At 42.8% G+C, this 26,030-nt stretch overlaps 2 protein-coding genes across 7 annotated transcripts; one reads left to right on the top strand and one right to left on the bottom strand.

Moving 5' to 3' along the window:
- Window positions 1–4,150: 4,150 nt before the first annotated feature.
- Window positions 4,151–7,251, top strand: SAP18 (Sin3A associated protein 18). 2 transcript variants are annotated; one of them, XM_041416026.1, is made up of 5 exons: window positions 4,151–4,281; window positions 4,501–4,610; window positions 5,607–5,618; window positions 5,986–6,108; window positions 6,775–7,251. In XM_041416026.1, exons 1-5 carry the CDS (start codon window positions 4,168–4,170, stop codon window positions 6,929–6,931), a joined length of 516 nt encoding a protein of 171 aa, XP_041271960.1. In that variant the 5' UTR covers window positions 4,151–4,167; the 3' UTR covers window positions 6,932–7,251. The 2 variants fall into 2 exon arrangements, with proteins under 2 accessions (XP_041271960.1, XP_041271961.1); XM_041416027.1 differs by lacking the exon at window positions 5,607–5,618.
- A 7,486-nt stretch (window positions 7,252–14,737) lies between these two features.
- SKA3 (spindle and kinetochore associated complex subunit 3) lies at window positions 14,738–26,011 on the bottom strand. Of its 5 annotated transcripts, none has more exons than XM_041415975.1 (9): window positions 25,796–26,011; window positions 23,839–23,903; window positions 22,780–22,945; window positions 20,447–20,870; window positions 18,675–18,778; window positions 17,753–17,940; window positions 17,335–17,550; window positions 17,079–17,197; window positions 14,738–16,235 (listed from the first exon to the last, which is right to left on the bottom strand). In XM_041415975.1, exons 1-9 carry the CDS (start codon window positions 25,896–25,898, stop codon window positions 16,202–16,204), a joined length of 1,419 nt encoding a protein of 472 aa, XP_041271909.1. In that variant the 5' UTR covers window positions 25,899–26,011; the 3' UTR covers window positions 14,738–16,201. The 5 variants fall into 5 exon arrangements, with proteins under 5 accessions (XP_041271909.1, XP_041271912.1, XP_041271910.1 ...); XM_041415978.1 differs by having other exon boundaries at window positions 17,335–17,547; XM_041415976.1 differs by having other exon boundaries at window positions 17,753–17,937.
- Between the last annotated feature and the right edge of the window lie 19 nt (window positions 26,012–26,030).

The raw sequence follows: 26,030 nt of genomic DNA, 5'->3' as shown, positions 1-26,030 counted from the left end.
TATGAGGCAGCTTGTTTGCAAGGCACGGCAGCGGCTCTGCCTCGAGTACGCCGCCTGTGTGCCTGGAGCGAGCACGAACCTGCACAGCCTGACTGCTGCTGCTGTCACATTAGCAGTTAAACCATTTTGCAATATTGTAGAAGAGTAAATCACCTTCAAAGCATTTTTATTAACTTTTGGTCCTTCTGATGACCTTGCAGAAAAAAAAAAAAAAACATACAGAAAAACATATCTGTAATTTATATACAAATACAGATTCCTCCCAGGTAGCTAAGTCTTGGTGCTCCTGAATCAGGATGCTGCCTCAGGGGTCTCTGTAGGCTTTACACATCCAGTGCCAGAGTCCTTTTCTACATCCCAGCCCCACCAGTCTGTCCTGCACCAACTCATTCACCTGCTGCCTCGCAGGCAGGTTGAAGAGGACCACGGAAGCCCAAGAGTTACAGTGCATTTTGTGAGTCCAAACAATCTAAATTCAAAACAAGGAACAGAAACTGAAGCTTATATAAAAACAATGTAATTGTCTAGCAGCACTACAGGCTTCTTGAAATTCACACTAACTTTGGTACAAAACACCAGAAATTAAAACACTGTAGTGAAATCTACTGCACACAGAGCATTCTGAACATAAAACCACAGTCATGACACAAAATGTAGGAAATACCAGTGATTGCACTTGCAAAGAAGTTGTGCTTGTGTTCTTCCTCCACCAGTTAAGGCTGGTTTGCAGTAGAAGCTCCATCAAATTTGAGACTTTGCTCTCTCAATTGATTGTAAAGTTGTTTGAAAGTTGATTGTGCTGTTGCTAGAATAGGGTAGTTGAACTTTCCACAATCAAGATAAAGCCCAAGTCCTGTATCAAACAGGTTTTATGGGATACACATACAAACCAAGAAAAATTAAGGGGCTGTATGTCCTGGTTAGAAAGAACTCAGAAACACAGCCAATAAGCCAGAAGTCCTGGGAGCCTTGGGAACCTGGAAGCAATATACTGCTAAGGCTAACTCAGTTTCCTTGAGCTCAGATTTTATACACCCATGGGTCTGAAATGTATGGAGTTCTTTATCCTGGTCATGCTATAATTTTTCTAGTTTCTGGAAGGTTTGCCTCCATGACTGATATCCCAGGCTCAACTACACCATTACTTCCTGTACCTTCCCAAGGACATGTGTTATCTGCTACAATCCTTCCGTTCTGCCTAGAAAGTTTTAAGTTACTCCATACCAGCTGCTCCTTTTGTTTTTCCCTTTCAGTCACAAGTTAGAGTAAGTGTTTTGTAGGCCAATGGGCTCCTTGAGCCACAGTGCTCCTCTCTAAAGGGCTGTGGCAGCTTTGCCCAGTCCCATATCCTAATGGCACCAAGTCCCTGTGTCATTCACGCCTGTCTCAAATGCCCCAACAAACAACTCAGTTTGCTACTTAAATAACCACTGCCTTAAGAACGTGTGTTAACAATACATAAAGGGCAATTCACGCTTCCTAACCACTCGTCTCCTGCTCTACAGGCATTCACAGCTGGAGAAGTTCTAGTCATATTTTGGGGCTTTTCACAACAAAGGCTGGAGACTTGCTCCTATGTGCAGTCTTACCCTACCTCAGCGATGATCTTTCATTTTCCTTACAGTGTACCCTACATATATATATATATGTGTGTGTGTTTGCATGTACAGATATTTTTTGCATAGCACACAATGACCCTGAACAAGCAGAGGAGACCTCTTGGCCCCCAAAACCGAAGGAAATGTGAAGAGAGGATGAAGCAATCAACCATCCTGCTACCACTGAAGGGACACACTCTACTCCAGTCCCATTCTCTCCCTCCGCCCCCAGCTGCTCCTGGACGTGCACTTCCCACCACTCGCCCTGCACCAGGTCTAGCGATCCTGGAATCAGTTTAGAAAGTATCGAGTGAAATTAACTGTCAGAGAATCAGCCCACACTAGATAGTTTTCTCTTAAATTGGGGAACTTAACTTGTATTAGGAAGCATCTAGTGAGAGTCATGCCTGGCAGAAGGGAGGGGAAAACCCGTCATGTGACAAAGGACAAGCAGCGGGAGCGAAATCCGCCTCCTCCGGCAAAAGCAAGCAGTTGGACCAACTCCAGTGCACGTGAGACCTCAGCCGAAACCTGTGGGAAGCCAGTTTATGGTGTCATGCCGTGTTTAACCACACGGCCCCATCCCGAGTAAAACCCATACCCTGCAGACACAGCACTGCATTTTCATTTCCAAATAATTTTCAACCTTTGCTTCCAAACACGTGACATAAGAATCTAAGATTTTAGACTGAAAATAAATTGTGTTCATGCATAATAAATTAATGCTTTAATTTACTTAAAACTCAGGCCCACTAGTGTTATTTTTCACACAAAAAATGTACTCCAAAAGTTCTAGCAGAAGGAACTACTCAGATTCCTACCAGAGTTGTGCTTTATTTGTTACAGCTGTTCCCTTACAATACTTGACATAAATTCCTTCATTTCAGAAATGGTAGTTCACACACTGAGCGCAAAGTGTGTATTATCATGGCAGAGATAATTAATTTTAGCAAAGTAATAGACTGAATTGTTGCCTGGGAAATCAAATTCCACAAATGGTGGCAAGGCTGACTCATTGCCTATGGTAACAAAATGATGATTTGCTGTAACTTAATGTAGATTAAAAACTGTACAACACTATCCAGACAACAACAAAAGGAAGTTAATAAAAATCGACGCTGAACTATAGAAGGTTGCTGGCTCTCTTATATTGTATTTGGTGAGCCATAAATCAACATTTTAAACCAAGTACTGTTGATTATATTAGAGTGAAATGCAAGAGCATATTTTTTTTGTCGTATGGACTCATAACCCTTTTTCTTCTTTATGATATACACATAAACATAATATATGAATATATTTTAATAAAATTTATCTCCCTTTATATTTTATAATATTTTTCTCCCCTAAATATTTTTCAATAAATAATGCCGTTGAAAGGTGTTCGGAAGAGTGAAATCAAACCACATCACCCTTAGAGCACAGATACTTCAACACTTACAACACCTTAAGAAGCACCTGCTTTTTGCATGGTGCAGATCTTAGAATACTTCCTTCTGGTGCCAGACTTGCACTCGGACAGCAGCCCAAACGCACCCCGAGCCTCCTGACTCAGGGACGTTCACTGCAAACGGGGACCCTGAGAACGAGCTGTTCTGGGCTGCGAGCACCGACAGAGAGCTGTGCGAGGAGCGCCGGCACGCCGCAGGGAGACAGCATCAAATACGGCTTAACGGGGTGCTGGAGGGAGGGGAGGATGCGTGCTGTGAGGACAGGCTGAGGGAGCTGGGACAGTTCACAGACGCGGCTCACTGTGCGGGAATAGCCGGCGGGCAGGAGCAAAGACTGACAGCCAGGCTTCTCAGCCATGCCCGCCACAGAACCAGAGGCAAAGGGCACAAACCGACAGAAGAGAATTTTTTTTTTTAACTGCAAAGGCGACTGAGCACTGGAGCAGGTTGCCCAGAGCTCTCCATCCTCGGACATTCCCAGAACCCACGCAGCCCTTGCTGATCCTGCCTTGAGCCGGGGTTTGGGGGGGGCAGCCTCCCCCAGAGCTCCCTTCCAGCCTCAGCAAATCTTTGAGTCCCTGATGTTTTGCACCTGCGAGCACCCTTCTGCTTGATTTTACAGGGAAACTCTGTTTTACTCTCAAAATGAGAAATAAATTCAGAGGAAATAATCCAAGCATAAACTCTGTGAAAACAACTGAGTCCCTCTGCCCTCACCCCTTTGAGAAACGAGCAACTCTCTACATTTAAAAAAAAAAAAACAAACTACCACAAACCCACGCATTTTGTATTATTTTATAGATATTATATATTCCCTCTTAATTTGTAAGACAACTACATACTCAATTTTAACCTAATAAAAGATTCCTCTTGTGGGAAAAAACCCCCAAAACCGTAAACGCGAAGCGTATGCATTTGACCTTTCCCTGAATGTAATATTAAGGGAAACTAGACTCTAAGTAGATTTCCCGCTAGTTTATTTCACCCTGCCGCTACTTACAGCGGCGGGCTGCGCAACCCGTTCCTTCCGGAGAGCGGCGGCTCCCTGAGGGCAGGGCGCTGCCTCACGCCTGGGGGAGGAGCCCCGCCGGGGCCGCCCCCGCCCCCGCTCTCGCGAGATGGGCGGGGCGCGGCGCGACATCCGGGAGCGGCGCGGCAAGATGGCGGTCGAGTCGCGGGTGACGCAGGAGGAGATCAAGAAGGAGCCGGAGAAGCCGATCGACCGCGAGAAGGTGTCCAGAGTGCGGGGTGCCGGTGCCGCGCCGCTTCGCCGGCCGCTCCGGGGCGGGCACCCGGGGTGGGGGGAGTGGTGAGCGTCTAGAGACGACGTGAGGCCTCCGCGGAGGGGGGGAGGGCGTGGCGAACGGCCCCTCATCCTAATCCCCACCCCCGCGGCTCCTCGCTCCCATCCCCATCCCCATGCTCACTCTCGCCCCCGCCTCGCTCCGCAGACGTGCCCGCTGCTGCTTCGCGTCTTCACCACCAACAATGGGCGGCACCACCGCATGGACGAGTTCTCCCGCGGCAACGTGCCCTCCAGCGAGCTGCAGATCTACACCTGGTGAGTGGCGCCGCCTCTGCGCCGGGCCGCGCCGCGGGGCCAGAGGGAGCTCTGCGGGCTCCGGTCGGAGCAGGACACGCCGGGGAGTTTTCGCCGCCGCTGGTGCGGAGCGGTTCTGGCTGTGCCCTGGCAGCTGAGAGGGGCATCTCCGGAAGCGCAGCTTTGCAGCGGTGGGCGCCGAGACTTAGTGCGGCACAAGTGCCCAGTTACCGCTGCGTGTAATTGGTGGCTTCTCCCGTGGCGATGGTTATCACAACGCATCTACTCTATGCAGAGGTTCTCCTTTAATGCGTATGTGTTGTTCCAAGAGCCCCGTTTATCCAGTAGAAGCAGCTGTCCCAGAAGGCTTGAAATGTGTGAATGGTTTGTTGGTTTAACTCAGACCCTTCTGAGAGTGGAGTAATGAGTTTTCTTTTTTGCATGGTCAGGTAGCAGTGCTTTAACAGAGAGCTGCTTTTGTCACTGTCAGATTTATTTTAGAGAACTGCCTTAATCTCCATTGCAAACATGTTAGGTTTTGTTTGTAATGTTTTGAAGAATGCCTTTGAAAAGGAATTATACTGCTTTTTAAACCCTTCATGATGTTTGCCAGAGTTGTAACTCATAAGTTGTGTAGTTGAATAAATCCATTTTTGTGGCTACCAAAGCATGCAGTTCTAATTTACTTCTAAGTGGGATTTATGGACTCTGTCCAGGCTGTTGGTGGTGTCTGAGTTGTTTCCCATCTGCAGAAGTCAGAATGGGCATTGTCTTTCAACACACTGCTCTTTGGTTGCCTGAAGCTCGAAGCGAGTGCACAGTGTGTATAATTGGAGACACTTCTCTTGCGATGACTGAGGACTTTGGTTCTTGAAATTCTAGACATGAGCTTTTGCCCTGCTCTGGTTGAAGGCTGGGTAAAGGAGTTCTGCCTCCTAGGGCAGAAACAGAAAGCTATTTTATTTTTCTGCTTTTCTTACATTTCCTCTAATAGTTAATAACCTTATTTTAATACAGGTGTCAGCTGAGGTGAGGAAACTCTTACACTGTGGCTTGTATGAATGTATTAAAAAAAGAAAAGGCTCCTGCTGTTTAAATGGTAACTCTTCAGAGAGAGCTGGAAATGCAGATGTTGAAATGTACACAGAGATGAAGAGATTCATCTGAGTATCACAGTGGATCAGACACATTTGCACTAGAGCATGTTGCTCCAGTGTGCAGTAAGTGGTGAATTCTCCCAGGTGTTACAATCAATAACTGTGGACATAGGGTATGCCAAGGCAAAGAAACATATGGTTAGGTTGTAGCAATATATTGACTCCATCTTAAATGTTTTGGGAAGCTTTTTTTACTAATCCTTTGAGAGTGTGAAGTGCTTTTGGTTTGTTTAATCTAGGATGGATGCAACTCTCAAAGAGCTGACTAGCTTGGTGAAAGAAGTTTACCCAGAAGCACGGAAGAAGGGCACACATTTCAACTTTGCAATTGTTTTTACAGATCTCAAGAGGCCTGGCTATAGGTAAACGGAATTTCTTCTCTGACTTAATAGAATACTTTGGGCACCAGAACAGTAAATTATCCTTCATTAACACTGATTTAAAGTTCAGAACCTGCATACCAAACTTCTGAAGTTCTGTATGATGACTGCTATAACCTCTGAATTGTGCTTGGTGACCGCCCCTGTTAATGTGTTCCCAAAACTATAAGCCTGTGTGCTGGAAGGCTTTGGTTTGTATTGGCAACTGGAACATGGCTCTCCAATTTGAGATAATGCTTTGTTGCTGGTATGTCTTGCACCTGAGTTACAGCAGTGATCTTGTAGCTGGTGTTTCTCTTCCAGAATGGCATGAGCTAATCTTTGTCATCATCCAGTGGATGTACCCTGCTTTGGATGTACCCTGGTGGGGTCTTGAGCTTTCTCTGTATGGCAGGGGGTAAGGGGTTCCCACTAGTATTTAACATAATAGGGTAGAAGGCTCCTCTGTGCTGTCAAAACATTTGGTGTAGCTTTTCTTGGTGCACCCAGGATTGCAGAGAAAAACCCCAGCGTTTAGAGTACACGTCCACATTTGTGCAGTGCAGGAATGGCATGGGAAGGGGGTTAGGAGCCACTGCAGTTCCTGTTCTGGACATCTGGAGGGATTGGCCACTGATAACTAACTTGCCTTTCCTCTGCTACTCACAGGGTGAAGGAGATCGGCAGCACCATGTCGGGCAGGAAGGGCACAGATGATTCCATGACATTGCAGTCTCAGAAATTCCAGATAGGAGACTACTTGGATATAGCAATTACTCCTCCGAATCGTGCACCACCCCCATCAAGCCGCATGAGACCTTACTAAAGTCTTGCTTCTCTTTGTATGATTACGTATTCTGTTTACTCCTACTTGCTGTTCTAAAGCAGGCTTATTTTTTTGCTTTTGTTGCTAAGCACCTCAAGACGAAGCTGAGCATTGTAGAAGAAAGTTAACTCTTAAACATTAACTTTTAGTTTGCTTAGAAGAAAACCCTTCAGCAGTGCCATCATCCTATCCCTGACTGTTATAGTTTGAATAGTAAATTAGTGTGTCCAGTGTTCTAAAGACTTCCATGAAATATGACCAGGAGGATTACAGGTGTTCTGAAGTTCTGTCTTGTTTGGAATAAAAATTGATGTTATTAATCCTTTGACTGTTTAGTGGTGTATCAATGCTCAGGGCTGCTCTGTGTTAGAAGTTACTAATGGTGCTGGGAGGTGTTGAAAGTGCTTAGCAGTCAGCTTCTAGAATCTGAAAACAGAGGAAGGGGTAGCTCAGGGAACTGTTTTCCATGGGGCAGTGGCAGACTGGTGTGTGGTGTTGCCTGGTGCCTTGCAGAGCGGGATGAAGAAGGGGTGACCTATGTCTCAGCAGAGTGGTGCTCGGTGCTTGCCAGCTTGACTCTGTCTGGCGCTGCAGGGGGGGATGCTGAGATGTGCAGGTGCCTCTGGTCTTCCAGCAGGGTCCAGCTGTCCTTGGCTGACTGGGCAGGACCAGGTGCTTGGTTTCTGCCCCTTGAGCCCCTGTGTGCTAAGAGCACAGCAAGGGCAGGAGTAGAAGCAGGAATTCATCAGAATCTCCACCTTCCTTGCCTAAGGCCTGAGCAGAGGCTAGGACTGAAGTAAATGTTCCTCTCTGCTGAGAACAAGGTGTGCTTTGTCATGAACTGGGCTCTATATACGTTTGTTTTTTCCTTCTCAGGAGTCCCTTGGTTCAGTGCAATCTAAGGGAGTTCTGCCCTTGGCTTAACCCTCTTCTGTCCCCCTTCTCTGGCTTCTAAGTTAAGGAGTTGCAATTTCAGCCTTCATGAATGTTTCTCATTTGCAGAATCACCTACGTCTTAGTTGCTTCTCCTCTACAACTGAAAAGTGCTCCCCACCTTTTTCTAAAGAGAGCTCAAGAAAAGATGCTTATAAGTGCTACTTACTAAGGACTGAGCCTGCAAGTGGCAGTGGAGCTGCTTTATTGTTGCCAGAGTTGGCATGGATGGGATGTTTTGTGGCGCAGTCACCTCTGGTGTGAGGCAGTGGTGCTCCAAATACTGATGCTGTGAGAAACTCATGTGTTGGAACAGCTCAGGGACTTGTGTTACCAGGGACAGGCTTGCTCAGGTTGGGGACACTTGACAGAACTGGACAGAGAGAAAAGCAAAGGCCACTGCTAAGTGGTCTCACTGATTGCCCCAGGGCATAATTTGTCCTGCAAAATGAGTGTGGTGAGTAACCAGCATATAATTACAGAATTGCACAGCTCCCACCAAAGGGAAAAGACAAACCTGCCATTAGAGGTACACAGGAATATGGGCATTTCCTCAGTTTTGTGTCCTGGTTTTTGCTTTAATTGCATTTAAGGGCAATTCTTAAACGTAGTCACTATAAAAGGCAATATTGGCAACTGAGCCTGTGTCTGTGACTCAGCTGCTCTGGGCGGCAACTTGACTTTGCTGCTGGAATGGAAGACATGGCCAGGGAATGCTGGTGCCTGCCCAGCTGGCAGAGAAAAAGAACATCTACTGGTTTTATATGTGGTGGCCCAAGAAGCAAAATCACCAGGAAATGAAAGTGCAGAACTGCCTTCAGTAGCAAATATTTCATTCAGCTTGTCTGGTTGAGGAGCTTACCTTCCCTTGACTGCCATGAATGTATAAATGTCAGCTGATCTCTTCCCCAGCTGTTTCAGGATAAACATCTCTTGGATCTCTTGCTCACAAATCACACAGAAAGGTAATGTGGACGTGCAGAGCTTATTCTTAGGGGAAAAGACACTTGAGAGAAGAATGTAGTTCAGGTTAGGGGTTTCCTATATCTATATGTATCAGCTGGCAGTCCAAGCTGATGGCAGCAGCTGTGGAAGCAGACAGCACCAGGATACAACCATCCAGACGTGGCAAGAGGTGAAAGGGAAGTGAAAGCTGTCACCAGCTGAGCTCCTAGTGCACAGGAGGGGATTCAGTCACAGTAACCTGGTTATGTTTGTCTCTGAAAGCTGCCATAAAAGTTGAGGAGGGATGTCAGTCCCTAAAAAGAGCAAAATATGTAGAGCACTGTGGTTTGGGGAAATTAAAACATGGTCATCATCAGTGAACAATCCCATATGCTCAGGAAGTGGTGTAGACAGCGCTGCATCCAAATTTGTCAGTCCATGGGATTTGCTTTGTAGGCAGCAATGTGATGAGGAATTTTTCCCCCTCATCAAGGCAGCTGGATAAGGTGTTTTCCTTTTGTTTTGGATCCTTAAAGGCCTAAGAGACACAGCTCTGTTACATATCTACAGTGTCAATAGCAACCATTCCTCCAAAGCTTTTTGTCTCCCAGCTGAGTAAGGCAAAGAACTAGGATGACAGGTCTCCAGAAAAGGTTTCCTGACTTTGACGCTTCTCAGAGGTAATCCCTTCCCTGCCCAGCAGCCCAGACAGCTCTTACCTCCTGCCAATGTGCTGCCAGGGATACCACACCTACCCCCACCTCCCTTGCAGGTGTCTCTCCAGGCCTCCCCTTCCCCTGTCCTTTCTCAGAGGGCCGTTTTTCTCTGCCTCTAACCAGTGACAAACATCCAGATCACTCCTGCAGGTCTCCAGCCTGTGTTCCGTGGCTCCCTGGCAGGGCCAGAAGCATTCCACATTCTGCCTGTGGGGTGCAGCACAGTCAAACAGACCCAGCTACAGAACCAGGGTAACTTCCCTTAATTTCTTTTTTACCCTCAGTAGCACCTACTGAAGGATGCCTTGATCCCATAGATGGGACTTCTTCCTCTTCCTGTGTCCCTTCTGGTGTGTCTTTCCTGCCTGTCTGGGTTTGGTTTGTCATGAAGGACTCTCTGCTATGCTTCCCCAAACAAACTTGACTCTTAGTTCTAATTTTCCCCCCTCATTTTATGCACCTAAACCAATGCTTTTTGTCAATCTAATAAACAGAGAAGAAGGTATATCAAAAATACTATTTTTTTTTTCTCTCACCAAGAATCCCAGCACCATCACCTTGTTACACCTTACATAAATATTGATGCCACTGTGATCATTAGCCAAGCTTTCAGTTAACATGGGGAGGAAAAAAGATTCTTTTCCACATGCTCAGGCCTTAATTAAGTTTTCACAGCCACCTTCTGATTTCATCACCCCTCCAGTACAGACACATACAAGTGTGTATACACACATATGTATATACATCCACGAACAAGGACTACAGCATCAGAATGCCACTGGTCCTGCAGTGGCAGCACAAGCCTGATATAAGTTCTGCAACACTTTTAGGAGAGGCCCTGGTTAATTAGAGGTGGGGGTTAATTCCTTCCTTAGTTTAAACAGTGAGGACAACTCACACACTTTTTCAATAACCTGGGCAGCACCATACATAGTCCTCCCTCTGTGTTTGCTATCTGACTGGAGCAGTTGTGGAGAATTAAATTTTACTTTACATCTCTGGTCAAAAGCAGAAACAGCTGCAATGCAGCAGGAACATATTAAGCATTATCAGTAAGTTCTCACTTTTGCAATGGAAAGCATGGAAAAATGAGGTCTCTGAAATCTTGTTGTGTCAGAGCAGGTGAATGATGACAGCTAGGGTCGTATTCAAAGAACAGCACTCTTAAGTAATGCAACGGCTAAGGTTCAACTTGCCAAAACCAAAACAATCCGAAAATCTGCTGTTGTCCTTGTGTCTGGACTTTGTCCAACTGACATGGGTTAAAAACAAGAGTACTTATTCCCCCTGAGCAATGTGCCTTGCTAAACACCCACGTGGTGCTGTGCACCTGGCCACAAACACCTGTCGGGGGTGAGGAGGTGCGTGGCTGGCATACTGGGGCAAGGTCCTAACTGCCTAAGGGCTGGGTTCAGAGGGATGGGGTGTTTGGGACCCTCCCTGGGGTATTTCCAGTCTCACAGACAGGCTTAAATAGAGACAACCTGACCCAAAAACTCAACTGACCTCCTCAACACTCAGCAAGAAAATCCAGTGCAAATGACAGCTTCAAGGGCTCCTCTGGGTGAGCTCCTCTAAGTGCTGGCTGAGCTGTCAATTCCCCAAGCTGTCATTCAGGCAAACACAAGGTAGTGTTTTCAGACTTAAAACGACTTGGGGGTCTTTAACAGGGGTCTGAAACTGCACCTGGACCAGGCTTTAGAGGACAGGAGGGGAAACCACAACAGTGGTTTCAGGGAGGGCATTTGAGGAAGGGCACCGGGCATACAGCAGTCCCCAACCCACAAGCGCCTGCTCAGTTGGAGCTGTGTAGAGTCCAGGTCAAGGTCTGCTGGCAAAACATGCCCCACTCCTGCTGCCTTTGCCTTAACAACTGCTCTGGAGAGCAGGAGGCTTATGCTAGAAAAGGAGAAGGGAAGCACATGCTTATAGAAGTACTAAAGGTTTGAAATAGGTCCCACCAGCCAGAGCAACCTACACGGCCAGGAACAAGCCACAACACTACAACTGTGCACAGGGCCCTCTTCCAAGTGTCAGGTTGGTCCCAGCAGCTCTGTTCTCTCCAGCTCGATTCATGCACAGCCACCCAAGCAGTTGTCCCAGGGAGACGGAAGGGGAGTTTGTGAGGAGTGCAGTGGTGAAGAGGAGGAATTTCTTCAGCTGCCACTGAAGTGATTATGGAGGAACAGCCTTAGGCAACCTTACCAAAGCAGCCGGACAGACAGGATAGGATTCACCATGCCAGGGAAGGAGGATGTCCCGGCTCCCACACCTGTCCTTACCCCTCTCATGCCTCAACAACCATCAATGCCTTTGCAGGCAGGCAGTGATTTGGGTCAGTGCACAGTCCCTGAACAATTTAATCCTGGAAAACAGTAATTAGCTCCTGGTGGTTGGGCAAGCAGGAATGGATTTCCCTGCAGTCACAACTGCTGTGATGCAACCGACAACCTATGGCGTGGGACCTGCAGCTGGGCGAGGAAAGGTGGGAACATGCAGAAGGCTCTAGATTGGTTTACAACAATTTCATAAGCAATCATTAGAGAATGTTACCCCAGGGCTTTAAGCCAGGAATACAATATGCCAAAAATGATGGAAGCATCTGAATGCCTTTCTGCTGGGTATTCTGCAAACTTGGCCCCTCCCCAGGATAAATGCCTGTGTGACAGAGCATCTTATTCCATGGACCATTTCCCATGCAGACACATTTGTGCTACTTTTTTTTAAAACTCTTCAGCTTGAGTAAGGCAAGGTAAGTTCAAAGAAATTCCTGGATTTGGTCAGCTCCTACTAGGATGTCAACTGCCCCTTTACAAAAGTAGGTATTAGTGTAAGAAAAGCATACGGTTTTATATTTAAGTTGATACAGGCAGCATCAGCCAATGTCTTCCTGACAGAAAATTGTGCTCTTTTGGACTAACACACGAGTGATTCCATAGTGTGGCCACTGGATATTATCTTTGCTCCTTATAAACGCCACAATATCTGTATTATTGTCCCACAGGGAACAACAAAGGTACTCCCAAAACAGAAAGCAGATCCAACATCAGCTACAGCTGTTGATGGAGCACATACAACCACCATGAGTGCTAGAACATTTGAACAGTGACAAGTGAGAACAAAGCAAATGTGATATTTTGCAGGACATTTAAAGCAGCCAGGGTGCTTTAAAAAGCAAGGAAGCCTGGACTCCAATTATTGTTCCAGTGGTTAATAAAATCGCCAATAAAACACAATGGGAGGCACTAGAAGTAATCCTCAGCAATTATCCCTTTGACAACCATCTGGGAGGTTCAATTTCACTGAGAGACCTCAGTGTGTTCACAATAATTGTGTTCAACCTCAGGCAAAGTATTGCCCAGATAAGAAAGCACTGACCACCTTATTAAGGGGCTTCCTGGGCCGAACAGTTGAGATGCTCCTTTGACAACAAATGGGATTAGGGGGAGAAGCTTCTGTTAGCTGAAATATTTGATATACTTAAAAAAAAAAAAAGAAAAATATTAAGAACCACAGCAAATGAAGGAAAAGTAAGGGCTATGCTTTTTTGGTTACTTCCCAGATGCTTTTAAATACTGAAGGGAAATTTTGTGCTGTGTTCAATCTTTTCTAAGAGCAGGCACTGCTAGGAGATGTGATCTCCCTTCTCACCCTTCCCTTACATCTGATCAAGCACTCACATGGGCAAAAGCTGAGTTTGAGATTACAGCTGGGAAGGACAAACAAGATGAGAAAACAAAAATAATTAGCCTTTCAGTGTCTTGGCAAATGAAGAAATCTATGCATTTAGGGGTTGCACTGTAAAACAGTGCAACCCCTAAATGATGTGCAAGGGAATTGGTGAAACAGCCTCCAGTGGAAGCAGCCCCCAGTTAAACTAAATAAAGCACAACACAAAACTGTACTCTGGCAATTTTGCTTTTTTTCAGGTGATGACTGTCTCTTACAGAATCATTCTGTTTGCTACTTATGTAGCTACTGTTTATCCAAACTGCACTTCCTGACACACCAATGCTGTTAAAGAGATCCACCCCACAACAAACCAACTTGAAAATTTAAGTTCTTTTGCATCATTCCCACTTTGACACATTATTAACTTTATAGTGCAGCTGGATGAGCCTTTCTCCAGCAACAACAGTGGCTTAAGAGGAGTTTTACCCTCCTTCAGCCCCATGGCTGCATCCTTGGTTTTCCCAATAGATCAGACAACCATACACCCACCTGTCCCACCTCCCATGCTACAGCAGATTGCACAGGATTGCATCCAGGTGGGGTTTGAATATTTCTAGAGAAGGATACTCCACTGCCTCTCTGGGCAGCCTGTTCCAGTGCTTGCACTTTCACTGCTGTCATTTCCCTCCCTCCCACCCACTCCCATTACTCAAACTACTGTTTACGACATTCTGAAACCTAAAAGAATTTCAAAGGTGAATTACAGCAAACTAAAACTAGTTTTTGTTTTGCTGTCATGATTTTATCTCATCTCAGAGCAATGCTTTGCCTATAAAAAAAGAATACAAACAAAAATATTACATGTATTAGAGTAATATTGAATGCAATAAAAACAAAACTGACACATGCAACTTCATTTCTTGATTCCAAAAAGTCTCATCCCTGTATCATATCACAACAGCTTGAGTAGACCAGAAGATTTTAAGGTTTCAACTGTCATATTGAAGGTAATTATTAGTTAATAATATATAGCAGAAAATATTAATAGGCAAGCAAAATTATGCACGTGCTTTGCAGTGAGAAACTCAGCTCCACAAATAAGGTACAGCTCCACAGTTTCCTAATGGAGGAAAGCACAGTGGAGTGCTGAGTTCTTCTAAAGTTTAGGGAAAAGACTTCTCTAAGCCCTTTTGTGAATTTCAGTAGTTGAAGACGGAGGAATACAGCAAGGTCTGTAGTGGTGCTGCTTGTTCCATTTCATGTTAAAAGGCTATCTGGCTTGCTGCAGGGCAAGAAAGAGACTGCAGGCTGTGAATCCCTCCCATTTAGTGCTGGTAAATATGCCTGGTTGAAACCCTCTTGCTCTGCAGCAAGAATACTTGGTACCTTTCCAAGGCCATGAAATTGCAGAACCAGCAGAGAACCAGAGAACCAGCAGAACTGCAGAACCAGGCTTTAATCCATGAAAAAGCTGGAAGCAGGCCTTCACTCTCTGAGGAGGATGGGTAGAATAAACAAGTATTTTTATAGCAGACACCAAGCATTTGAACAGATTTATCTAGTTTCCAAAAGTGTTAATTAAGCTTACAGACTGACACATTAATATATACATAATTTTAATAAGCATTTTCAATGACAGCATGCTCAGGTCAGATCTAGTAGAAAATCACCTCCAATTAATGTGATGCATGCTTATCCTGGAAAATGACTGTATTAGCAGGAAAAAGGCACCTTTGCTTGTCAAGTTTTAACCAGGACAAGTCTAAGCAAAGGAAGAAATACTTGTAGGTTTCTCTAGATGTTTGCATATCCTGAAGACTTAAAAAAAGTGGAGCTGAGTTCAGAAAACCATCCACTTATCCCCATCTCCTGCGACAGCCTCTCCCTTCTCATGTGTAGCATGTCTGCCCTCACATAAATGACAGAATTTCAGTCATCAAATGGAAGACATACAGTAAGAACAGTACTGGAGTCACTTAAGAGGAATAGCTGACACTGGAAACAGCAAATTGCCTCCAAATAAGGAAATGGAGCTGGGTTTTCTGGTGGAAAACAATAAAAGTGCTGGTAGAAAAAAATCCCTAATTACAATGACTACCAAAAGACTGCCAGACAGCTCTGAGAACTTCAGCTTGGTCAGCTACTAAAGGGTTAGATGTGCACATTTATAAGTGACACCAGCACTGAAGAGAATACACATGGCAGCAGCAGGCGAGGAAGCAACCACCTACAGGCCTGCCAGCAAATTCTTCCAAGCAGCTGAAGATACATATAACTAGTAACAATTGCACATTTTCAACTGATTCCCAGTAGAGCCGGAGTCACCTTCCAAGGCTACAAAGAAACCAGATGCACAGCAGCTGAGAGATACTATGTTGATATATAAAGAAAGAATCTGCAAGGGAAATGCCTGTCTGGCAGAGAGGTAACAGTCAGTCTGATGCAGGAATGTGTAAGATACATCTTAGCACTGCAGAAAGGACTGAAAGCCCAGAACTGCTTTAAACAGTAAAGCAGGAGTTACTTTTCCAATACAAAGAAATTTACTTGTTTCTGTTGAAGATACCAAATACTGTTGAAGTACCAGACTTCAGCTTCAGCCCTGAAAGGATGTACAGCCACCAGAACAGCCAGAGATATCCACTTTTGAAAGCAATATACTGGACTTTTATTACAATCTAACTGCACTCTCTACAGCCTACTGCAAATGCAATCCTACACAACAAACAACTGAAGTACCACATTGTACATGGATTTCCATTCCTCTTGGAAGTGCAATATGTTTAAAATCCCTCAATACATTTTGCCGATTAAGTCAACAACAAGCTGTTAGTTCAAACAAGTTTATCCACATCATGGATAAAGAACTGTTCTCCATTAAAAAAGCCTTTTCTCAGTATGGCTCTTTCTTCCCACCAGTATTTCCTTTTGCTTTTTGAACTTGTTATGATTTGGTGATAAGATCCATGAATGTGAAAGTTTCAACATGGTCTTCAGTTTCATTTCAGATGTTTGTCTTGAAAACTCCATGATATCCTCTGAAAATATACCCAGATGTGTTCATGAGCTTATTTAAATCATATTTTGAATTATCAGAAGACAGAAATATTGAAAATTTGTCTTTTTTTTTTGTCTTGACAACAAAAAATGAAGCTTTCTCAGCTAAAGTGAGATTACTCAAATGGATTCCAACTTCCAAGTATAGCAAGATACCAACTTTTATCAGTGTCACTCTGGGTTGTTGTTCCTTACATGTTCCTTGTACCACCTATTTAAATAATCTTTACAGACTCTAAGTTTAACAGGTAAACAACAAGCATACTATATATTACACTGAATCAGGAATATGTATGCTTTGATAAAGCTGTCATAAAAACTTCTTTATATTCAAACTGATGGTGTTTTTTATATTCTTTATAAAACTATAATTCAATTGTTTTAAGATTACTCATACTTATTGTAGCTTTTCATTTAAAGTATTTTGTCTTTACCAAAACAAGTGTGAAATCAATTCTCACTTAGATACTTTTTACCAAATTCTTTCATTGCATTGCCTAAATTTACCCAGAAAGCATCCACTGGTGCTTTCATTGCCACAAAGCACAGTATACCTACAGATAAACCTACAGGAAAATTCTGCCTTCCTTTTTTTTTTCTTTTTGAATTTGGGAGGATCCAAACACATTATCAGCTGTAATATTTGTTCTTTACAAACAGGCAGTTATATAAAATGCCAAACCCCCAGTTATTTAGTCACAGAAACAAGAGCTGTTTTGATAGTTGAATAGCAAGCAACTACGTGAATTTCTAAGCGCATTAAAGCCTCTTTGTACCTCCTACAAATTAAATTACTTAACCAAACTTGTAAAGTGTAATCATACCTGTTCTCTTTGTTGCTGTAATCAGTGGAACCACTTTCAAATCTTGTAGTATTTCCTGCCTTGGTCTCCATTTCCTTGGCTTTAGAAGAGTCTACCTTATGATTATATTGGGAAAGCATCTATAGGAAAGATTAAACAGGAATAAAAATAATTACTTAAGAACTCAAAACAGATGGATTACAGATAGAACTAGGCCCTTTTAATTATAGCATTTTGATATTAAAATTTGTTAGGGAAAAATAGTGTATTAGCTAACCTTTAGAACATTATCTGGTATCCTTGTTATTTCTGGAGGTGGAGGAGTATTGAGTAAATGGTCATAGTCTTCCAGTTTGGGCGGGGAAGGGTCCCCAGTATGTTTAAGATACTCATCAGAGCTTGCAGCAAAAGGAATCCTTTCTTCTTTGCGTGGCATATCTTTTGCATCATTTTTTGTCACTGACTCAAGCTTCCCCCCTGGTGTTACCTGCTGCTGCAAAAGAATTATTAAATGCCTTCAGTTAATTTACGTATGTTAGGTAAAGTACTTAGTAAATGTTCTTACATAATTACTATTAGAAAGAACTTTTATAGTGACATAAGAAAAAATAGCATTGGAAAAGGACCCCAAACTAACAGTTTAAAATCTGCTTACGGCAATGTGTGTGAAAATGTACATAATTGCTATTTACTACCTTAGCTTCTGCTTTTAGCCATCCTGTTTGAAAATCTGGACACTGTGGTGTTGCTGCATGACTGGGAAGAGGCAGTTCCTTTGTCTCTGGTGACCTTGATAATACTGTATTATTTGTTTTGGAGGAGTCCTTCACGTCAGGAGTACAGAACACAAATACCATAGGAGAAGCCATCCAGTCAGCTGCTGCTATTAAGGATGAGCAAAATAAAATTAAAAATATATATTACACACACACATTTATAACTATTACCAGTTCCAGTTTCATTTCCGAAAACAAGTGTATCCTTTTAGTTGATATTTTGCTTGATCCATCCAAATTACAGTATTCCTTAAAGGCAGGTAATGCAAAGTAGTCATTCTAGTCCCACTACTGAATATAACTGGAGAAGCCCAACTTAAATCAGCATTGCTTTACCTTCTCATTTACCCAATTGTCACTATGTTTGTCTCAAGATTTTTAAAATAACCTATTTCTCCTCTCAAAGAAGTCTTAGCGTTAATCCTGAAAGTCTTAAATTACTGTCATGCTAGCCCCTTTCTTTCCTGTCTTTAAACAAATACAATGGGTATTCTCAGGAAAAAAAAAAGGCTAAGTTGGCAAAACAGTATTTTTATTTCAAACATGGATAAGCTGCTGTTACAAAATTATTAATTCGACTGCATAATTCCAATTTGATATGAGTACAAGAATGAGAAAAAATTTACAGGGCGTAAGAAACTTTCCCATAGAAGCCACCAACACTTTTTAGACATTACTACTCATGCATTTTTTAGAATTACTACTCATAAAATGACTTGCCTTGAATTAAACATATTTAACCAGAAACACAATTCAAGTTAACCATTGTGTTTACAATGCACTTGTACATGCATTCTGTAAAAATGCATAGGTATATTAATTTCACAGATTTTTAACTTACCATTCTTAGCTCTCTTACTTGATTTTGATGCAGGAGTAACCATGATTTCCTTGACTGTCATTTCTGGCAAATTCCCTCCATTATTATCTCCTCTTTTAACCAACCTGAAAACCAAATCCCCAATTAGCTCTCAAGTATTACGAAGAAGTCACAATTAAAGGAATGTTGCCAACCTAGTCACTTTTCTAGTATTCACTTATGAATATGCAAGTAAAAAATTAGTTTTCTCAAATATGAATTTTTCATAGATTTTTTCATGTGTGATTCTACTGCAATTTGTGGTATGCAGATGTTCAGTCCAGCCACAAATGATCAAATACACTGAGCTTTCAGTCTAAGGCATTACGAAAAATCCAAACCCAAACCAGACGTCCAGGGTACAACAGATGCCACAGATGATCAATTCTGTGTTTGGGGTTTTATTTTGAACTGCCTGTTGACTATGAAATTATACAGAACAAGAGGAAATCTTTTCTGCTTTTAAACTAATAAGGGTCTTGTGAACAGGAAAAGATTTTTAATTGAATTTTAAAATTTAAATAAAATTGTTTATCTTAATCAAATACTACAGAGCTTTTAAGTAATTTTGGTAATTACATAACTATTTAAAAGGAGAGATCCCAAAATTATTTTAAAAGAAAATTTAGTGACTTTCAAAGTGAAAGCTATTTATTATCAATTCCATAACATTGGAAACAGAATTTTTAAAAATTATTTTTTCATATCCAAGATTTTCTAGTGAAGAAATGGCATATACAGTTAAGAAAAAACTAGGCAAAAAGTGGAAACTTACCTAACCTACACACAAATCTGTGTCTTTAAAGAAAGTTATTTTAAATGTTTAAAAAGTAATCTTAATTATTATAACCAGATTTAGATCTTCTCTACAAAATTTCTAAGCTGAAAAAATCCACCCAATAAACAGTATAAGCAGTATATGAGGCAGCATATTTCACTTAGATGAACACATCTCAAACTTTGGGTTAAATAGAAAAGTAACTTTTCAAGTCAGTTTTGTCTTTGAAGTCTTAGAGGTAGTTGAAACCACATGATTTTTAGTTTTTACAATGAATAGAACCAGTAGAATTTTTAAAGTGGTTTTCATGCATATGATCCTTGTTTTCAAAACAATTTCTCTAAATATCAAATATTTAGGTACTGTCAGCTTTTAAAATGGAACATACTGCAAATACTAACTATAAAAACATGACCTATTAACTATGTGCATGACCTCACTGCTGCAATTATTTTCCTTTATAATTAGAACAGTGAAAATCTAGAGAAGTCTTTTCAAGAGAAGACTGGAGCAAAAGGAATAAACCGTAAGGTGGGGCTTATGTTAGAGACAATACAGTGCTTCTATAAATTTAATGAATGCTTTACAAACTGTTTTCTGTTTATATGTTAATAAAGCTTCTGCAACCTTTATACAGGCTGTGTAATATCTATGGCAGACAAGGCCAGGCTCAAACCTTTGGTTAAGGAAAACAACAGATCACATTGTGTTTTACTATTTCTAGTACATTATGGAGGATTCTTATGGTGCAGTCAAGGCAAAGAGCACTGCAGACGTATTTCATGTCAGCATCTGGCACTGCAATGGGTACATGAAAAGATGTGTAGGGAGTTAAATGACACAGGACCCAGCACCTGAGAGATAACAATCGCCCACCTCAAGACAAAGAGAAGGGCAATAGGAGCAAGAAATCAGTACATCAAGAAGAAAATACAGAAAATTCAGCAGAGAAACAATCCGAACTCCAGTAACTTACTTTTTGATTGTCTGAGAAGTTTTATGAATAAGTGACATCGTATAATCTTCGTTCATACACATGGTATGTTCACTAATGCCGAAGTGTTCGAGTTTTGGCGTTACACACTCGTAGTCATCCATCTTCAGCTTACATTTCGGTGTTTTGGGCAAAGCCCGCGGTGTTCGCAATCCAAGTGGAGTCTCGCTCTTGGCCTTCAGCTGACTCGCACCCGCTGCGTGCTGCGCTTTCAGCGCGCTCCAAGGCCTGGAGAACGCGTACTGTGAGAGACCGAAATCGGAGAGCTGGGGGTTACGCAGCGGGTCTTTGGGCAACGGTGGCTTCTCCGCAGAGGCAGATGGCTGAGGTACATCATTTGCTTTTTCTTCATCAGAGCTCTTCTGAACAGACGTTGCTGATTCACTGTTTGCTTCATCCTCCTCTTCTTTTTAAGAAGAGAAATGGAAAAAAAAAAATATGTCAGAAGTTTGTTTTAAGAATTTATAAAATAAATTGTGACACTTCCCCAGTATTCAAATTTTTTTACTTCTTGTTGTAAAAATAGATTCCTTCTTTCACTTTAAGGTACTGAACCTGAAGCTACAACAGGTATCAAAAGCTCATATGGCTAAGCTATATTTATAAGTCACACATTTACTGAGTTTCACTCTATTGGTAAATATTATTTCTAGGGAAAGTGAAATTCAAGGCTTTTTACATAAGTGTATTTTTCTCCCTGCATGGAGATGAAAAGGTTTTTGGGGAAGAGCAAAGGTTGCACACAGTACTAAAATGCTCATTCTTCAGAAAAACAGTATTGAGGAAAGGTTATGAAGAAGCAACTAAAAACTTGTGAAAGGAGACAGCTTTTTTGGTAACAAGAGTTCACTGCAAAAATATGTAAATGTGTAATTTGTACATTTTTGGAGTTAGATAAACCAAAACACCCCAAAGTGTTGATGAATTTCTGCATGATGTAGTAAGTAAAGAGCAATGATATGGTGAAGGGTCTGGAGCACAAGTGCTGTGAGGAGCAGCTGAGGGAGCTGGGGGTGTTCAGCCTGGAGAAAAGGAGGCTCAGGGGAACCTCATCACTCTTTGCAGCTGCCTGACAGGAGGGTGCAGCCAGGTGGGGTCAGGCTCTTCTCCCAGGTAACAAGTGGTAGAACCAGAAGACATTCTTAAGCTGCACCAAAGAAGATTCAGGTTGGACATCAGTATGAATTTTTTCACAGAAGGGGTAATTAGACACTGGAATGACTTCCCAGGGAGGTGGTGGAATCACAATCCCTCGAGGTGTTTAAGGAAAGTCTGGACATGGCACTCAGTGCTATGGTCTGGTTGACTTGGTGATGGTGAGCCACAGGTTGAACTTGATGATTCAGAGGTCTTTTCCAACTTAACTGATTCTGTGAGGTGGGTAGGGGGCAGGAGGCTATTTAAAGTAATATATCCACTGGTGTGCTGTGGTATTATGTCTTCAGATACACTTAGCTTAAAAGTACAACTTAAAAAACTTAACCTTGTAGCTCTGTTTGGAGACTTCTTTAAAGGCAAAGAGGATATAGGAGGAAAGATACTAAAAAAATCAGAGCTTCTGCCCTATCTGTATAAAACAGGTATAGGAGCTTAACTTGGACATCAGTACAGTTCACAACCACAATTTTGTTTTATGATAATGCTCAGAGAAAGTTAAGACCATGTCAAAAGCTTTTTGAAGCCTGACTGGGCCCTTGATACCCAAAGGAGTATGTGCAGTATTGACAGGTGTAGTACTTTAACTCATTTGGCACATCTGGATTTTTCAGACGGTTCTATGCACATTTTCTGAGTGGATTGAGGACCTCCTTCCCCTCCAATGATCAAGGTGCTACTGCTTGTCACATGCCACCTAATTCCTAAGCATTCTTGTTTAATTTGTGCTGTGAAACAGACATTTTAAGATTTTCTCTGAGGTGATTTAAGTTGATGAAACTGTCACATGTGAATACAAACCAGCTGAGGTGCATCTACAATAGTTCCTCATTCATGAGTAACTGAAGCAGCACAAGTATCTGGGTTATGAAAACAAACTTGCTAACATATTTTCTCAATATAATTATTACTGAAAAAACCCTAAACCCAACACACACTAACCTAAAGGCATGCCAGAAGATCTAATTCCAAGTGTTTGTGTTTTGGTTTATTCTTACAGCACCAATTCCCACAAAATCTACTCTCTGGATATTATTATAAAGCAAATAAAATGGGTGTACTTAAATCTCCTAATTAATAGAAATATACACATAGCTAAAGAGAAACATTTTATAAAAATGATACTTTTTTTCACATGCTGTATTGACAAGAAACATTACCTGTAGAGTCTTTGACATTTGGTTTGTAGCCATATTTCTGGAACAGTTCTCTTATTTTTCCAAGATCTGCTGCATTTCTTTGCATCAAGATTTCACTTGCTTTCATAAACTCTTGAACTGCTTTTTTTTCAGAGCAAATCTTACCAAGACTGGCACTAACATCTTCCTTTGGGGACAGAGAGAGAGGAACATAGAAATACTGGTATTCAAATCATCACACAGTAGGTGTTTACACATGAAGCATTTTGGGAATAAGTATTCAATTGCAATTCAGATGAAGATAAGCAGCAAATTTAGGTCTTTTCTATACCTGCAAACCATCAGGTATATATACCTATGGAATACCAGGAATACATAGAGCCCAAGTGTATGGAAACTTATAAAAGTCACTGTAATGACAATTCACAACACGATAACTACTTACTGGTAACCTTGCCAAGGAAATTATATGCTTTTACTCCAGAAAAATATGAGGTAACAGCAATTAGTTTGAACTCTTACTCCATGTGTACAAAGAATAAGTGCAGAGCAAAAGGTAAACTTCACTTTTATATCACTCAATTATTTCTATACTGCTCATTTCTATAACCCATTTTTTCTACTTCTGCTTAAGAAATAGACAACATTTTTCACAAGTTTAACTGCATGGCTGAAAGTACTGAAACTTCTGTGAAGACTGATGTTATCCTAAAGGCTGGTCATGGAAAGCAAGCAAGCTTTTCTCTTTTGTTGGGAGCTGCTGTTCCTGAATCATTCTCTTCATACCTTGGCACCGCTCCAACTTCCTTGTAACCTTTGTTCCCTGCTTGCCCGAGTGACAGAAGTGACTGCAAACTAAGAAACATTGCTAAGCCTGCTTTGGGTCACCCACAAGTTTTTGGGCTTTACCCCAATATCCATGGCCATTATGAGGACTTAGATGTGAGTGAGTAAAAATAAGGGTTATAATTACTGACTAACAAAGTTGAATTGTGGCTTAACAACCAAAAGAGAACCATAAGTTTATGGAACATGCACACACATGTGATTTTTCAAGAAGGAAGCAAGTTAAGAAGTTACCTTCTGAGCCTTGATTTCGCCATGGAGGTCATTCAAGACTGCGAGCGGAGATTCATCTTCATAGTCTTCAAGATGAATGTCCACATAAAAGAGTTTAGAAAATAAAAAGAGATGTCTTAGTGTTTTAGCATGAAAGTAACATTCTACATGGCAGTTTCCTGTATTAGCAGATGAGAGGCTGGCCGTGAGCTGTCAGTGTGCTCTCACAGCCCAGAGAGCCAGGGCTGCACCCAGCGGTGGGCAGCAGGGCCAGGGAGGAGATTCTGCCCCTCTGCTCTGCTCAGACCCCACCTGCAGGGCTGCTTCAGCTCTGGGGTCCCAGCACGGGGAGGACAGGGACCTGCTGGAGCGAGTACAGAGGGACACTAGGTTGTTTAGAGGGATGGAGCTCCTCTCCTGTGAGGAAAGGCTGAGAGAATTGGGATTGTTCAGCCTGGAAGAGAGGCTTCTTCAGGATGAACTAATTGCAGCCTTCCAGTACCTGAAGAGAGCTCACACGAAAGATGGAGAAGGACTTTTTTTACAAAGGCACGTAATGACAGGACAAGGGGGAATTGATTCAAACAAAGAGACAGAAGATTTAAATTAGATATTAGGAGGAAGTTCTTTGCTGTGAGAATGATGAGGCACTGGAACAGGTTGCCCAGGGAAACTGTGGATGTCCCATCCCTGGAAGTGTCCAAGGTCAGGCTGGATGGGGCTCTGAGCAACTTTGTCTAGTGGAAGATGTCCCTGCCCATGGCAGCAGGTTGGAACTAGGTGATCTTTAAGGTCTATTCCAACTCAAACCATTCTGTGCTTCTATAATATTAAAGATGTTGGATTCATACCCTAGAGAGTCAATACAGACAAAACCAAAGAGAACTAGTTCCTGTCAGGTACTTCACACAGCAAAAAACCGCTCTTTGTACAGCGTGTTAAACTCCACAGAGAAACTGCCCAGACTTTCGTGTCGCTGTCGAGGCGGTCACGACACAAAGCAGAGACCACAAGCAGTCTCAGATGGCAACTCTTTATTGTTGAACATGGCTGACCTTTTATACACTTTCTAATTGTTTATGCTTCTTCTACCCTAACTATTGGACACAATAAATCAACATAACACCATTGGTGAAAAGTTACAGTGACTTAACTAACTTTCTAAAAATACTTTGTGCGGCTGTGAAGTTCTCTTCTTATCTTTCTTCAGTTCCTCAGTTCTCTTGGTCTCCTTGGTGACAGCTCCTTATCAGCTTCTTCTTTCTTCTCAGCTTCTTCGCGCTCCTTTAGCTAACAGGCCCGCTGTTAGCCCCTTCCACACTTTCACTTTAACGTTGCAGCTAATACTGTATATGACAGATATTGATAAAACAAGTAGGTTCCTGGGCTGTCAAGAATTATTTGTGTTAAAATCTTATCCCTGAAGATCTTGGATGAAATCAGAAAAAAAGTGATACAGAGACCAGTGAAAAACAAATCTCAGCAGAAAATGGAATTCTTCCATCGTATTTGCAGGTGGGCAGATGAATTGCTCACTTACACAACGCAGCAGTCATTACTTTTTTCACTGGAAACCAAGGCTAATGCAAATAGTCTAAAAGAGGGCACCTGCTACATAACAAGACATAGCACAGAGATAAACACAATTAGAAGCCTGAGCTATCTATCAAGAGAGGGAACATGCCCTGCAAATGTTTTCCTATATCGATCCACGAAAAGAAGGAGAAGGAAGAACGCGCTTCTTATTTCATCCCAGTCATCCTGTTTTTCTCCGTGATAAAAAACTCAGCCACACACTCACAACGGAGCTCAGAGAGACTACGAGACGAGGAGGACCCCAAACTATTCCAAGCCGAGCAATTCCCAGGCTGGCCTCCGGGCCCCCCAAAGGCGCTCCCAGAGGAGCACAGGGGACACCGGCAGGCGAGAACGCTGCGAAGCCACCAGGCCCAGCCGTGCGGCCGCGGGCTGTTCTTACCCGCGTCCTCCCGGCGCATGGCCTGCTCCAGCTGCTTCACCTCCTTCTCCACCGTGAGAGCCAGCTCCCGCAGCTTGCCGAAGAAGTCCCCGGTCACGTCCATGGCTCGGAGCGGGGAAAGCGGAGCGGGGCCGGGGCCGGAGCCGGGGCCGGGGCCGGGGCCGGGGCGGCCCTCAACGAAACCGGGCCGGGCCGCGCGCCGCTGAGGGGCTTCAAACTGCCGCCCGCGCGAGCC

This window comes from Onychostruthus taczanowskii, unplaced genomic scaffold (assembly GCF_017590055.1).
Source record: "Onychostruthus taczanowskii isolate IOZ18803 unplaced genomic scaffold, ASM1759005v1 scaffold50, whole genome shotgun sequence".
In the NCBI taxonomy this organism is placed as follows: Eukaryota; Metazoa; Chordata; class Aves; order Passeriformes; family Passeridae; genus Onychostruthus; species Onychostruthus taczanowskii.
Note: the sequence above shows the minus strand (reverse complement) of the source record. Positions and strands in the feature narration are given on the sequence as shown.